The 14,025-nt window shown below is 38.4% G+C and overlaps 1 protein-coding gene across 1 annotated transcript; it reads left to right on the top strand.

Moving 5' to 3' along the window:
* Positions 1-8,597: 8,597 nt before the first annotated feature.
* LOC136120290 (serine protease inhibitor Kazal-type 14-like) lies at positions 8,598-13,741 on the top strand. The gene is made up of 5 exons (XM_065873727.1): positions 8,598-8,665; positions 9,517-9,562; positions 9,626-9,674; positions 12,624-12,741; positions 13,696-13,741. The coding sequence occupies exons 1-5, from the start codon at positions 8,598-8,600 to the stop codon at positions 13,739-13,741; spliced, it is 327 nt and encodes a 108-aa protein (XP_065729799.1).
* The last annotated feature ends 284 nt before the right edge of the window (positions 13,742-14,025 follow it).

Below are 14,025 nucleotides of genomic sequence, written 5' to 3' on the forward strand. Positions count from 1 at the left end.
ACATATATACACTGCTAAACGTAAGGTAGATAGCTAGTGGGAAGCAGCCGCATAGCGCAGAGGGATCAGCTCGGTGCTTTGTGACCACCTGGAGGGGTGGGATAGGGAGGGTGGGAGGGAGGGAGACACAAGAGGGAACAGATATGGGAACATATGTATAGGTATAACTGATTCACCCTGTTATGAAGCAGAAAATAACACACCATTGTAAAGCAATTATACTTCAATAAAGATGTAAAAAAAAAAAAAAAATCACGGGCTTTGGTGTCAGACATCTGGATTAGAATCCAGGCTGCAGTTAGTAGATCTGTGACATTAGGCAAATACCCAATTCGCTACACAGTTCTGTATTCAGTAAGACAGAAATTATAATAGTGTTTCGGATTCACTGTGATAAAACATGTCAAACCTTAGCTAAGCAGCTGACACAGAGTGAATACTCAAAGAAATAAACTCTTCTTCCTTTTTATAATTTTCCTCCTTCTTTTCTAGACCATCTGAAAATTTACAAATATAATAGCAAGTGTTATCCAAAATAAAGTCTCTCAGGGCTTCCCTGGTGACGCAGTGGTTGAGAGTCCGCCTGCCGATGCAGGGGACACGGGTTCGTGCCCCGGTCCGGGAAGATCCCACATGCCGCGGAGCGGCTGGGCCCGTGAGCCATGGCGGCTGAGCCTGCGCGTCCGGAGCCTGTGCTCCGTGCATCCAGAGTCCGTGCTCCGCGCGTCCAGAGCGGAGCCTGTGCTCCGGAACGGGAGAGGCCACAACAGTGAGAGGCCCTTGTACCGCAGAAAAACACAACAAAATAAAGTCTCTCAAGATACGCAAATTCATGCCCTAATAAAACCATCAGAGATTGAAGACTGAGATGGTATTGATTATATTATCTCATATCTTCTTTTTAGAAGGAAGAAATCTAATACTCAGAAAGGAGAAATGACTATAACAAAATTACATAAACTGTAAGTGCCAGAGATGTATGTGTGCATATTTTCTTTTAAAACTGCAAAAATGTTTGCACACTATATTATGCTTTTGATTTCCATCTGAATATTCATGGACTACTTTAAAAGTACCCAATCTCCTTTTAATGTTGATCTTGTTTTTTATATTTTTATTTGTTTGCAAAATGATCATCTATCAAAGATGTTGATGGTAAATATCAGCTAACTAGGGTAGAATATTAACCAGCACTCTTCATTCTTAGTTCAGGTCAGACAACACAAAATGACATATGACTATGTTTTACTCTGTAGATTATGAAATATCAAATAACTGTATGACCCATTCAATAAAATTTACTTTTCCAGACAGAAAGGATCTCAACTCAGGAAACTTCATGATGATGAATGTGTAAGTATACACAGAAATTTTATTTATTCTTAATATAAAATGTTTTAACAATTTCTCACTTTCATCGAGAAAACGTGTTTTCAGATATGTATTCTAGAAATGATCTATGACTATGAGTAGTCATAGATAAGACACCTGGCCAGCCTAAACAGAAAACCTAAAGTATAATTTATTTACCCAGAGGAAGACTCCACAAACTTTATTCGTAGCCCTTAACTGGGGCAGATTGATATACATGTGGTTATTTTCTAATACTGCAACTAATTAGCAGGTTAAGAAAAGAACATTAGGGACTTAAGAACACTAATAACAGTAAAAAAAAAAAAGTTATTTAAAAAGCACGAAAAAATTCAAGAACACAAAAGTAGAGATAATTTAGGGGTAAAGAGCTATGTGAGTGGAAAGTCAATAATTTTAATAGAGCTTGAAATGTGATACTATAAGAGAACGGCAAACATGGGGTTGTGGTAGTAAAGACAGTTCATTTTAAGGATGGGCACCTAACCCATTGTGGTGGGTGAGGGAGAGAAATGCGGCCATGAAACTGTTACAAAAGTAAAATGATATTTGAAGGAGAAGTAGCAGTCAGTCTGATGGATGAAGTGGGTAAGGGCATGCAAAGTAGGATAAATATGAGAAGCAAAGGCACACGGATGTTCAGGAGCAGGAAACACTGGGAATTCAGTCCTTAAATTCAGCTGGGATAAAAGGCAGAGCAGATGAGACTGGAGAGATAAGCATGGGTCATGAGGGGGCTTTCTGTTGATGGAATCAGTTAAATATTTGAACAAGATCAGATTTGGTTTCTAAAAATATCACTCTGGCATCAATGTGGAGGGTGAGTGAGGGTGCTGTTAGTCATATAATGAGCTAGTGTATTAGTATGCCAGGCTGCCATAACAAAATACAGATCTTCCTCCATTTAGGATGGGGTTATATCCCGATAAACCCATCATAAATTGAAAATATGCACCTAACCTACCAGCCTCACCTACCTTAAATGTGCTCAGAACACTTACATTAGCCTACAGTTGGGCAAAATCATATAACACACAGCCTATTTTATAAAGTAATAAGATCTTGAATATCTCATGTAATTTATTGAATATTGAAAAAGTGAAAAACAGAATGGTTGTATGGGTACAGAATGGTTGTCAACATACGGATTGTTTACCCTGGCGACTGTATGGCTGACTTGGGTGCTGTGGCTCACTGCTCAGCATCACAAGAGAGTATTGTACTGCTTATCACTAGCTCAGGGAAAGATCAAATTTCAAAGTACAGTTTCTACTAAATGCATATTGCTTTCACATCACCATAAGGTCAAAAAATTGTTATTTGAACCACCATAAGTAGGGAACTGTCTATACCACAGATTGGGTGACTTAAACAATAGGAATTTATATTCTCACAGTTCTAGAAGTCCAAGATCAAGGCACCAGAAGATCTGGTGTCAGGTAAGAGCCCACTTCCAGGTTCACAGTCTACTATCTTCTTGCTGTGTCTTCCCATGGGAGAAGGGGCAAGGTTGCTCTCCAGACACTGTTTCATAAGGGCACTAATTCCATTCATGAGGGCTATGCCTTCACGACCTAATCATCTCTGAAGAGTTCTACCTCCTAATACCATCACATTGAGGACTGACTACAACATATGAATTCTGGGAGGATATAAATATTCAGGCAGTAACACATGCGAGACCTTTAGGATGATGGTCATGCTAGCTCATGACTGGAATGGTGAGCACATGGGGTGTTGACCCTGTAATAATAAATAATTTGCTTAACTATAAACAACAACAATGACAAAGTCTACATATTGTAGAGTGGATATATTGTAGAGTACATTATATAACCTATGTTTTAAAAATATATGTAATTATACAATAATTACATAATTTTCTTTTTTAACCTATAAGTTGAAAAAGTGAGTTTACTTACATAAACTCTGCTTTTGTCTAAACAAAATTTTCCTAGGCAGATATGCAAGTCTGGACAATGTTGTCCTGTGGCTTCAATAAAGAACCCTGAGAAGGGAAAGACTTTCCCCTATGGTCCAGGGTGGGACCGATCACTTGTGTGGTGGCTTTCCTGTGATGGAGAAACAGCTCTGAGAACCTAAAGAATGGCAGATTAGTACTGTGGTGGAGTTATAATTGGTTAAAGAATGGACCAGACTGTGAAAGTTCTACAGTTTGGGCAGTGGGATTGACTTTCCTTTCTACTGGAGAACATGCAGTCTTAGGTAAAATCCTATGAAGGATTTCCACATTCCTAATGGTGGTAAGAATCTGCTTTGGCCACACACCTATGGTCAATTAACCTTCAACAAATGAGTCAAGAATGTACAATGGAGAAAAGACAGTCTCTTCACTGAGTGACACTGGGAAAATTGGACAGCTACATGTAAAAGAAAAAAATTAGAACATTCTCTAACATCATATACAAAAATAAACTCAACATGGATTAAAGACCTAAATGTAAGACTGGATACTATAAAACTCTTGGAGGAAAACATAGGCAGAACACACTTTGACACAAATCGCAGTAATATGTTTTTGGACCCATCTCCTAGAGTAATGAAAATAAAAGCAAAAATAAACAAATGGGACCTAATTAAACTTAAAAGCTTCTGCATGGCAAAGAAAACTATAAACAAAATGAAAAGACAACCTGCAAAATGGGAGAAAATATTTGCAAATGATGCTACTGACAAGGGATTAATTTCCAAAATATACAAACAGCTCATATAGCTTAATATCAAAAACAAAACAAAAAAAGAAAACAACTCAATCAAAAGATGGGCAGATGACCTAAACAGACATTTCTCCAAAGAAGACATAGAGATGGCCAACAGGCACGTGAAAAGATGCTCAACATTGCTAATTATTAGCGAAATGGAAATCAAAACTACAATGAGCTATCACCTCACACAAGTCAGAATGACCATCATTAAAATGCTGGATAGGGTGTGGAGAAAAGAGAACCCTCCTACACTGTTGGTGGGGATGCAAATTGGTGCAGCAACTACAGAGAACAGTATGGAGGGTCCTTAAAAAACTAAAAATAGAGCTACCATATGATCCAGCAATCCCACTTCCGGGCATATATCTGGACAAAACTATAATTCAAAAAGATACATGCACCCCTAAGTTCACAGTAGCACTATTCACAATAGCCAAAATATGGAAACAATCTAAAGGTCCATTGACAGATGAATGGATAAGAAAATGTGGTACATGTATACAATGGAATACTACTCAGCCATAAAAATTAATAAAATAATACCATTTGCAGCAACATGGATGTACCTAGAGATTATCATATTAAGTGAAGTCAGGTAGAGAAAGATAAATATCACATAATATCACTTGCACATGGAATCTAAAAAAAAAATGATACAAATGAACTTGTTTAAAAAACAGAAACAAACAAACAAAAAAAAAAACAGAAACAGACAGACACAGAAAACAAACTTACGGTTACCAAAGGGGAAAGGGTGGGGGAGGGATAAATTAGGAGTTTCAGATTAACAAATACACACTGCTATATACGAAACAGATAAACAACAAGGACCCACTGTATAGCACAGGGAACAATATTCAATAACTTGTAATAACCTATAATGGAAAAGAACCTGAAAAAGAATATATATATATGTTTTATAATATATATATATATATATATATATAACTGAATCACTTTGCTGTACACCTGAAACTAACACAACATTGTAAATTAACTATACTTCAATAAAAAAATAAACTTAAAAAAAAGAATCTGCTTTGGACTGTAGAGTGAGGAGTTGGTTTTTTAAAGTATTCGTTTGAGGTGACACTGGAACATACAAACTGAATTATTTCATAGCTAGGAATAGGAGCCTGACATCTAGGAACAAAGCCCCAAATTGTAGCTTCTGGAATTCAACCATGGGTATGAGAGATGATGAGGAAGTCAAAGACTAAGGATTCTTTGAGGAAGATGGGATCCCTCAGTCTTATTTACTCTCCTCTCCCAATATTAGTTCAACTGGAATTTGGAAAAGCTAAAAATATTTTAGCTTGATATTTTCCTATGTTTTTCTTTTTCTTCTATGTATTTTCCTCTATGTATTTAATCTACAGGATTAAATACTGTTTGTAGACCTCTCTCTGTTATCTTATTTTTGCAGCTATTAAACAGGGTCACATATTGATAATATGCAATTCCTTTTATCTTAGGAAAGTTTGCTTCACTTTTACCTAGTCAATATATTGGATCTGTGGAAATTATTGTTTGATTTCTCATTGCTGTTATGGATGAGTATCAGAGGGGCCATGATTCATACTGGAATGTCACAAGAGTCAGGAAACTCAAATGTTAAAATTTGCTTCTTCAAGTCTGCCTTCCACGAGTAATTATTTGTTTAATAATATTCTCCTGCCAAGGTATAAGCTCCATTAAGGTAAAGAATATGCCATTCTTTTTCACGGCTGTATTTCCAGTGCCCATACAACTCCTGACAAACCAGAATCCCAGACAGTAGAAGGCCTACGGGAACTCATTTAACCAGTGATACCCTGCTAATAACAAAATCTGTGACAAAGCAAAGTTGAGAAAAATGTAAATTATTTATTATCAGGTGGGAAGTAATTTCACGCTCATTATTACCTTTGAATACTCATACAATGCAATCAATCTGCGGCTCTGAGCCCATAAAGCCCATATCAGTAGCGGAGGCAGGCAGTTTTCCAAGCTGTTTAAATGTTAGCTCACTTAAACCTCCAAAGAGTTCCTTAAGGAAGGTTTGATTACCCCATTGTGAAAATGGGAAAATTCCGTCCAGAGAGGAAAAATTACTTTTCAAGTTGACAAAAATATTGTAACTTGATCTTTTGCTTTTATGTCCAGAATCCTTCCTAAACAATGGGATGCCTCTACCTCTGTGAACTGGGAGATGACTGATTTACTTAGGAAGATGACAGGGTATTTTCAAATTGTTCCATATTAGACTTACAGAGCCCACAGGTTGGATGAAAACCACTTCTTTCATATTCTAAGTGACCCAGGTCCTTTCTGGAAGTTTCCAGTAGGTCTGTTTTTAGGCTTTTATTGAAATGAAGTAATGAGACAAATTAACTGAGGTAAATAAAAATTTGTTCATTCCAGTATTGTTAAGAATAATGAAATTGAAATCAGCCTAATTGAGCAACTATGGAAGAATATTAATATAATAAAAATCCATATATGTGATAGAATATGACACTAGGCATCTAAATTCATGTTCTATATGACTATATTTAAAGATCAAGAAAATATATATTTCTAAGTCAAAAAAGTGTAAAACAATATATATACAAAAATTTGATCAAATATGACAAGAACGTGTATATATGTTCATTTCTGTGTATGTATAGATTTTTTTTTAAAAAACTGGAACGATATAATTCAATACAGTTTATGTTTCACAGTTATCTATGGGTTTTGAGGTTTCTTGTCTTTTTATTTCTTTTCGAATATTTCTACTTTTTGAATTTTCTAAACTTGTATTTTCTTGACATAAGAAGAATTGCTTTTTAAAAAATGTAACATAGAGGCAGGAAGTTCAGAAATTAGGAGGAAACCCAGCTCTGATAAGGTATCTTCTTTGTTACAAAGCTGCAAAGGTTTGGATTGCTACAGGACAAGGCTGGACCCACTGCAAATGGCATCCACAGACCTCATCTGTCACTGCAACCTCCTCTCTTCCTCAGCTGTTTCCACATTTTTCATTCTGGCCAAAGGCACTAATTATTGTTGTGGAACATTCGATACTTCTTTGCTCTTTCCTACTGTGGTATGTTTCTTCTGCTATTGCCTCTTTGGATTGCCCACCCAGGGCTGCCCTGGCCAGCGATCTGTTCCCACCACCCAAGTCTTGTAGGCATCTCTGTACTCCCTTCCCCAACACCTCCTGCTGAGTTTGTCTTTGACTCATCCTAAATGTTTGGCCTCCCAGGGCCTGCTCAGCCCAGCACACAATGCATCAGTGTCTTCCCTCTCCTACACAGCTATTCTATCCCCTCTTGAGGCTCTAACACATGCTCCTTAAAGGAGAGGCACCAGCCACAAAGAATTACATTACATCTCACTTCCTTTCTGAGGTGAGTCAACCTGGGTACATGTTGCAGGGAGAGTGGGCATCTGGCATTGTGTTCTGGTACAGCTGGATCTCCCACTGTTGAAGCTCCATTCCTAAAAGAATCCAGGGAAGATGTCAGGAAGAGATGGGGATGTATTTAGAAAAACTTGGAGTCATAGACTGTCTCAGGAGCAGGCCAAGCAGACAGCTCTGGACATTGTGCCAGGAGCCTCCAGACATCCTGGAGAGTGGAGTACTGTGGAAACATCTCAGTGTCTCAGATAACAAATATCACACCATAGCATAAATGCAAGTTCATGTATATTACCTATCAACATATGCTACAGAGCAGAGAAAAAGGCCTCTAGGACATAGGGAGGACCAGGTCACTTTCGCAGGAACAGGAAGACAGGGAGAGTTCAATGTGGTCCTTGGTCAGGACCTGGAACCTCCATATACCATTCTTTAGGGTCAGAAAGGCTGCTACAAGGAAAGGCAATCCCAAGGGAGGATTTGCTCACTGAATTCTCCCTTTCTGTGTCTGGATGAAATAGCTTTGGAACTCCTGTGAGATAGAGTTTGCAGTCTCTCAGAATGCTCCAAGAGGGTTTAGCTTTCCAAGTCAGAAGATTCTCAGCACAGCCAAGTAGGCCTGGAGTATTAGAAATCTTTGTCTTAATCTCAAGAGGCAATCTCTGCTTCATGACCAAGTACAGACCTGCTTCCTCTATTGAGACGCCCTTGTTGTCTAGAAGCCTCTAACAGCCTCATCATTTTCTTTGTATCCTTTCAAATAAAAAAATTTTGAGAGAATCGTCAGGTAAGGTGCCTTTTCAAGACACTTAAAATATCTCCATCCTAACATAATACAGTTATTCCCAAACAGTAACGTCTGATTTACTTCTGTCTTCTAAGTAGTCACAGGTCTGTCACTGAGATCTATACATTTATTTGTAACTAACCAAAGTTTATTCCTGAGCATTTGTTCTCGGAGAAGGAGCATACAATACGTATACTGGAGATGAATATTCACTTCAGAAGTGGTCTTAATATCCTGATAGCCTCTTCTTTTGTGATTGTATCAAAAGGCAACATCCTGAAGCAGTATCTCAGAGAATTATTCTAAGGACACGCCAGGAGGAAAAATGGCCAAATCCTTCCCAGTACTCTGCTCACTTCTGTTCTTTATCGTGATACATTTGACGTTACCTTCTGGTGAGTAATGTAACTGTTTTGCGCAGGGATGTAAGGTTGATTGCTGGGCTGTGACATGATAATCTAGAAGAGAATGCTTTGAGATTTTTGTGTATATATATTTTTATTAAGTGTACCATTATACTATACTTATATATCTGTATATATAGAGAGACAGACAATGGAGTGTGATCAAAAAAAAAAAAAAAAAGGCTCTGGGCCAATGGGCAGGGGCCTTAGCTTTCCCATCTATTAATGCAGACTATAAGACCTAACTCGTGGGGACCAGGGGCTTGGGTGACTGGGTGAGGTAACATGTGAAAGTGACTGGCAATATGCCTCCAAGACAGTGCATCACAAAAATTCAGAACTTTTGAAAATGCTCTGCCATATATCTGACTGGGTCATTATCTTTTGTGTCCTTTTTTAGAGAAGTCATGTAGAGCGACCTAGCTTCAAAGACTGAAGAGCTTAGTTTTCTTACATATCTGCTATGAATTCTTGGGCATTTCATAAGATATGGGGATTGGGTTAAAAGATCTCTTTAAAGTTCTAGCATTTCTTAATTTCTTTCATATATTGGCTGTCAGCTCTGAATCCTCTCAAGCCCAGGCTAATTACTGTTAATCAAAAAATTATTTGGTACACTGGACTGGCAGTGATGTACCTATATAGTCTTCTGCTGATTATCTACCAGGAGTAAAAGAGTCACTCCACATTTTAAAAAAATGAATGAATATATGTATAAATGAAATAATGTTTTCAATTATTGCAAGCTTTCTTGGTACTACATAGAACTCTTTTATTCTGTCAACAAATTAAGCTATGACTTACCAGATACTAGATTCTTTAACTATTTTCATTTGTTATGGTTTCAGGCCCTCCACACTGGTGGCCACCACATGGAAATATTAAGGTAATTTTCCTCTAAATTTCCTGGGAACGAGGCTCTGAGTTTTCTTTGGAATTACTATTTTAGAACCTTACTGAGGCCAGTGATGTTCTTCAATGTCACATGAATGTGGCAGGTACACTGTAGGTATAGGAGTTCAGAGGAGAGTAATCCAAACTGGGACCCAAGCTGAGATTTGGTCATAGGTATACCACAGAGCCCTCGGTAGTGCCTGGAAAATGTTTATGGACACTGGCGGTTGCCAGGGGGCATGGCAGGTTCTTATATGCCCACAGACTTGGGTATAACATGGTTTCTGCTCTGGAGGGGCTCACAGTTTGGTGGAAAGAATGCTCCTAACTGCCCTGTGATATGCAGAGAATGCCTACGGGAGTTGTGAATGGCAAACGCCAACTCTAAGATATAGACTGAGGAAATGTGAAGGAACAGGAAATCTCTGAACAGAGCCTCAAATTCTGTTTCCAACTCGTATGAGGGCAAAGTGACAGAGACACCTCTTTCATTTTCAGCTATACCTCTGAGCACTGAACATATTATGGGGTAAAATAAATGTTTAATAAATGGGGGAAATAGTGAAATGAAGGATTGTTTTGGTTTTTTGATGTGGATTTGCATCACTGCAGTTCCTCACTTCAGGAGCACTTGCACTTTAAGCTTTTGTCTCATTAGTAAATTTTAAATTTTACTTCTTAAAAAAATATATTCATGAGTTGACTGGTGAGAAAGATGTTTTGAGGGCAGCTTGGCCTTCAAGGGATGCAGAGATCAGAGTGTAGAACCTGTCAGAGGCTATAGCTCCAGCAAAAAAGTCTATAGAATTTGTCCAGGATTTATACTCTAGTCTCATAGAGTTGAGTCCTAAAGTTTTCCTCTTAAGAAGGTTGCCTGCAAGAGTAGTCCTCCACTTGTCCATAAATTTATAAACAAAAATAACCTTACTCATTCTTACTTATTTTCTCATGAAGCTTACAAAAATAGCCAGAAAAAACGAAGAGAGTGACTGTTTTTATAGTAAATTCTATAAATAATTCTATAAATAAAAGAAAAAGGATGGTACAATAGAGAATATCTTTTGAAAGTAGAGATACTACTATCAACAATGTGGTCAGTGAAGGCTTCTTGGGCATGGGGATATCTGAGATGTGAAGGGTGAGAAGGAGCCACCCAGATGGAGAGCAGTGAGTCACTGATTAAAGACCTGTGTGAGGGCTTCCCTGGTGGCGCAGTGGCTGAGAGTCCGCCTGCCGATGCAGGGCACACGGGTTCGTGCCCCGGTCCAGGAAGATCCCACATGCCGCATAGCGGCTAGGCCCGAGAGCCACGGCCGCTGGGCCTGCGTGTCCGGAGCCTGTGCTCCGCAATGGAAGAGGCCACAACAGTGAGAGGCCCGCGTACCAACAAAAAAAAAAAAAAAAAAAAGACCTGTGTGACTGGAACACAGAGAGGGAGGGAGAGGGTGCAGCAGATGTTATAGTTACACAGATGAATACATAGCCTACTCACCCGATGAAAATATATCCTACTCTAAAGAGAAAAAAAAGCTATATTTAAAGATGATACTAACTATTCTTGCTATTATTTGACTATATTCATTCAGTTTGAACTATTTAAAATCTTACTCATTTTGCACATATTTATACAGGAAAGACTAAGTGCCAATATATGTGCTGGACACACAAAGGTTAGTCTAATCAGAAACAGACCTTACCCTTATGGGCTTATAATTCTTTGGAGTGTGGAATTAGTCAAGTAATTGTATAAATGCTTTATTACACACTGATTAGAGGTATTTAAAAAGGAATGGAAAGTTGGGATTGTATTTTGGGAACTCTCTGAGGAAGTAGGTCATAACTTGAGCTCTGAAGGCAGAATGAGTTTAGGTTCAAGAAAAAGACAATACATTTGATGGGGTGGTCGTGACAAACCACAAGACTCTGAGATGGAGGGACTATGGAGCACTTGAAGCAAAAACAAAACAAAATTTTTAAAAAGCCAAAAGAAAACCATGGAAAATGGCAAAGAGCAAGGTGGTATAAGGCAAGGTTGGAAAAGTCAGAAGGGTACAGATCACATAGGGTCTTTTAGCTTATACTAAGAAGAAATTTTTTATGTGCAGTGAAATGCAATTAAAAGAGTATAAGTACAGGAATAATATGATTCAATGGATGTTTAAATTACAGAAATTAGAGGCTACAGAGGAAAGGAGAAAGTGGAGGGAGTAGCTGGGTGACAGACAGATGGTGGTGACCTGGCCATGGTGCTGGTGTTGGATAAGGGAAGAAGGGAGAAGAGCTCAAATATGATCCCTCTTTCTCTAAATAGCCCAAACTCCTACCCACCTTGTATTAGAGGTAATTTATCTACCTATCTTATGGTAATCATAGAGCCCCTGAGACTATCATCATCAAGCTCAATCATCCCAGAGTCACTGCTCTCAAGCCATCACTGATACCAACATTGCAAGCAGACATGGTTTCTGGTCCCACTGAGACATGCCCCTTTCTTTGTTTTCAGTTTTCCCTACAAAATCAGAGAGTTACTCTAAATGATCTCATGTTTTACAACTTCAAGATAAGAGTTAGCTTGGAGATATTTTTAGTAGATAAGATGTGATAAATATTTTAAGTCAAGGCATATAGATTTCAGTGAAACATCTTTTCCAATTATGGGGCTTCAGTTTCCTTAGCTGAGTTACCACAGAAAATCTCTAAGACTTATTCCAGGTCAAATATTCTGAGAATAAAGGAGATTGAGAGAGAAGCTAAATTTCCCAAATCTGTCCTGTTAACGCACTCTTCCTTTTCCCACTATAGCATAGCAGGCCTCCTTTCTCTCTTCCTGTCAGGAGGTCCTGACAACAAGGGCATCACGTACGTTGTTAGCTGATGGACATACGTGGGTTCTGGTTCCCTTGCTTTGTGGAGGGGGAAGCTAGAGAGCTTTTGTCAGACTAGGATATGATTCTATGTTTAGATTTTCCTAGTAAAGTCCAGGGGTGTCTGTGAGTGTAATTCTAATCATATCATTCTTTTCAACTCAATTTCATGTGAAATGTCCATATAAGAAAGTAGATTGAGTTGGTTCAATGGAACAGTGAACTCCTGCCCTGGTATATATCAACCCATCTGTGGCAACAATTTGGTAACCTATGAAAATCCCTGCATCTTGTGTGTTGAGAGCATGTGAGTAATACTGGGAGAAAAGAAGAGAACAATGAAAAAGCTTAGTGCAAGGTGATTACCTCTTCTACCAAGTACAACAGCCTTGAAGCCAGGAATTTGCTCCAGTTTGCTCAGATAATAATCAGTCCCTGCTCAGGAGAACATGTGGCAATACAAAGCCCACTGGAGTGGAAAGCAGACTCGCTGTACTCAGTAGTGTTTGCTAGGCCCTTTCTTCTCTCAGCCCTCTCATTCCCATATGCCAATTGATAGATTTTTTTTCACTTGAAGCTTTAAATATCCCTTTGAGTCCTTAAAATTCTTTGATTTTAAAACAAACTATACTTTTGCCTTCTCTCAGATATCTTCAACTTCATATGTGTCTGAAACTCTGAGCTAGGATAGGTGACTATAAAGTTTGGGTCCTCTGGCTAGTTTAGTTTTTGGATTTATGTGACATGATTATCAGTGATTAGACACTAAGTCTCACTAAACTGTGGCTTCAGGGTTGATCTCTGTATAAGACAATGAAGTTCACAGGGAGAAAAACTCTCCCCGTGGCACCAGACTGAAGCCCTCCACCCAATGATCATTTTGTAATTTTCACAAAGAGCAATGAGACAGGAATGTGTAAACCTCAGGCCACCCCTACTAATGAGGAATTCAGCCAAAGTGTAAGAGTATTGACAGAGTAAGATGAGGACTGATATGCCTCATATATCATAAGCTGAGGCTTGATTAAGTAACTTATTTTCAAAGAGCTTATAATATAGGTCATAATATCTTCAGTGGCATCTTGGAATCATGGAAGGATAACAGGGTAGGAAATCCAATAACCTGGCTTTTGTCTGTAATCAATGTCCTTTATGCTCTTAGTTTCCTCAAATATAAAATAAGGGTGATAGATAATTCTACAAGTATTTTTGTAGCTCTGATATTATATTAATGAAATATTTATTCTGATTCTTCCTTCAGGAAATCTCAGGGAAAAATTAGATTTCTGCATGATGGAAAATGCTGAGTGGACTCAGACATGAAAGAAGTACCTTTTTTTATCTTTCCATTGAGAAAATCGTTCTCTTGCAACTCACCCCTCCTTAGATGTGTTCTTAGTGACAGAGAGCTACCCCTAGTGAGCTTGTAGACCTCTCCCCTCATCGATTCGCTGCCTTCCATATTCTCCCTAATAAATAAACTTTTCTGAAAGTCTCATTTAACATGGGTCTCAGATCCGTATCTCAAGCCTCAGAAGTAGAACAAAATGAACATTTGAGCCCAAGGTCAGAGACAAACACAGGGCTTAAT

This window comes from Phocoena phocoena, chromosome 3, assembly GCF_963924675.1.
Source record: "Phocoena phocoena chromosome 3, mPhoPho1.1, whole genome shotgun sequence".
In the NCBI taxonomy this organism is placed as follows: domain Eukaryota; kingdom Metazoa; phylum Chordata; class Mammalia; order Artiodactyla; family Phocoenidae; genus Phocoena; species Phocoena phocoena.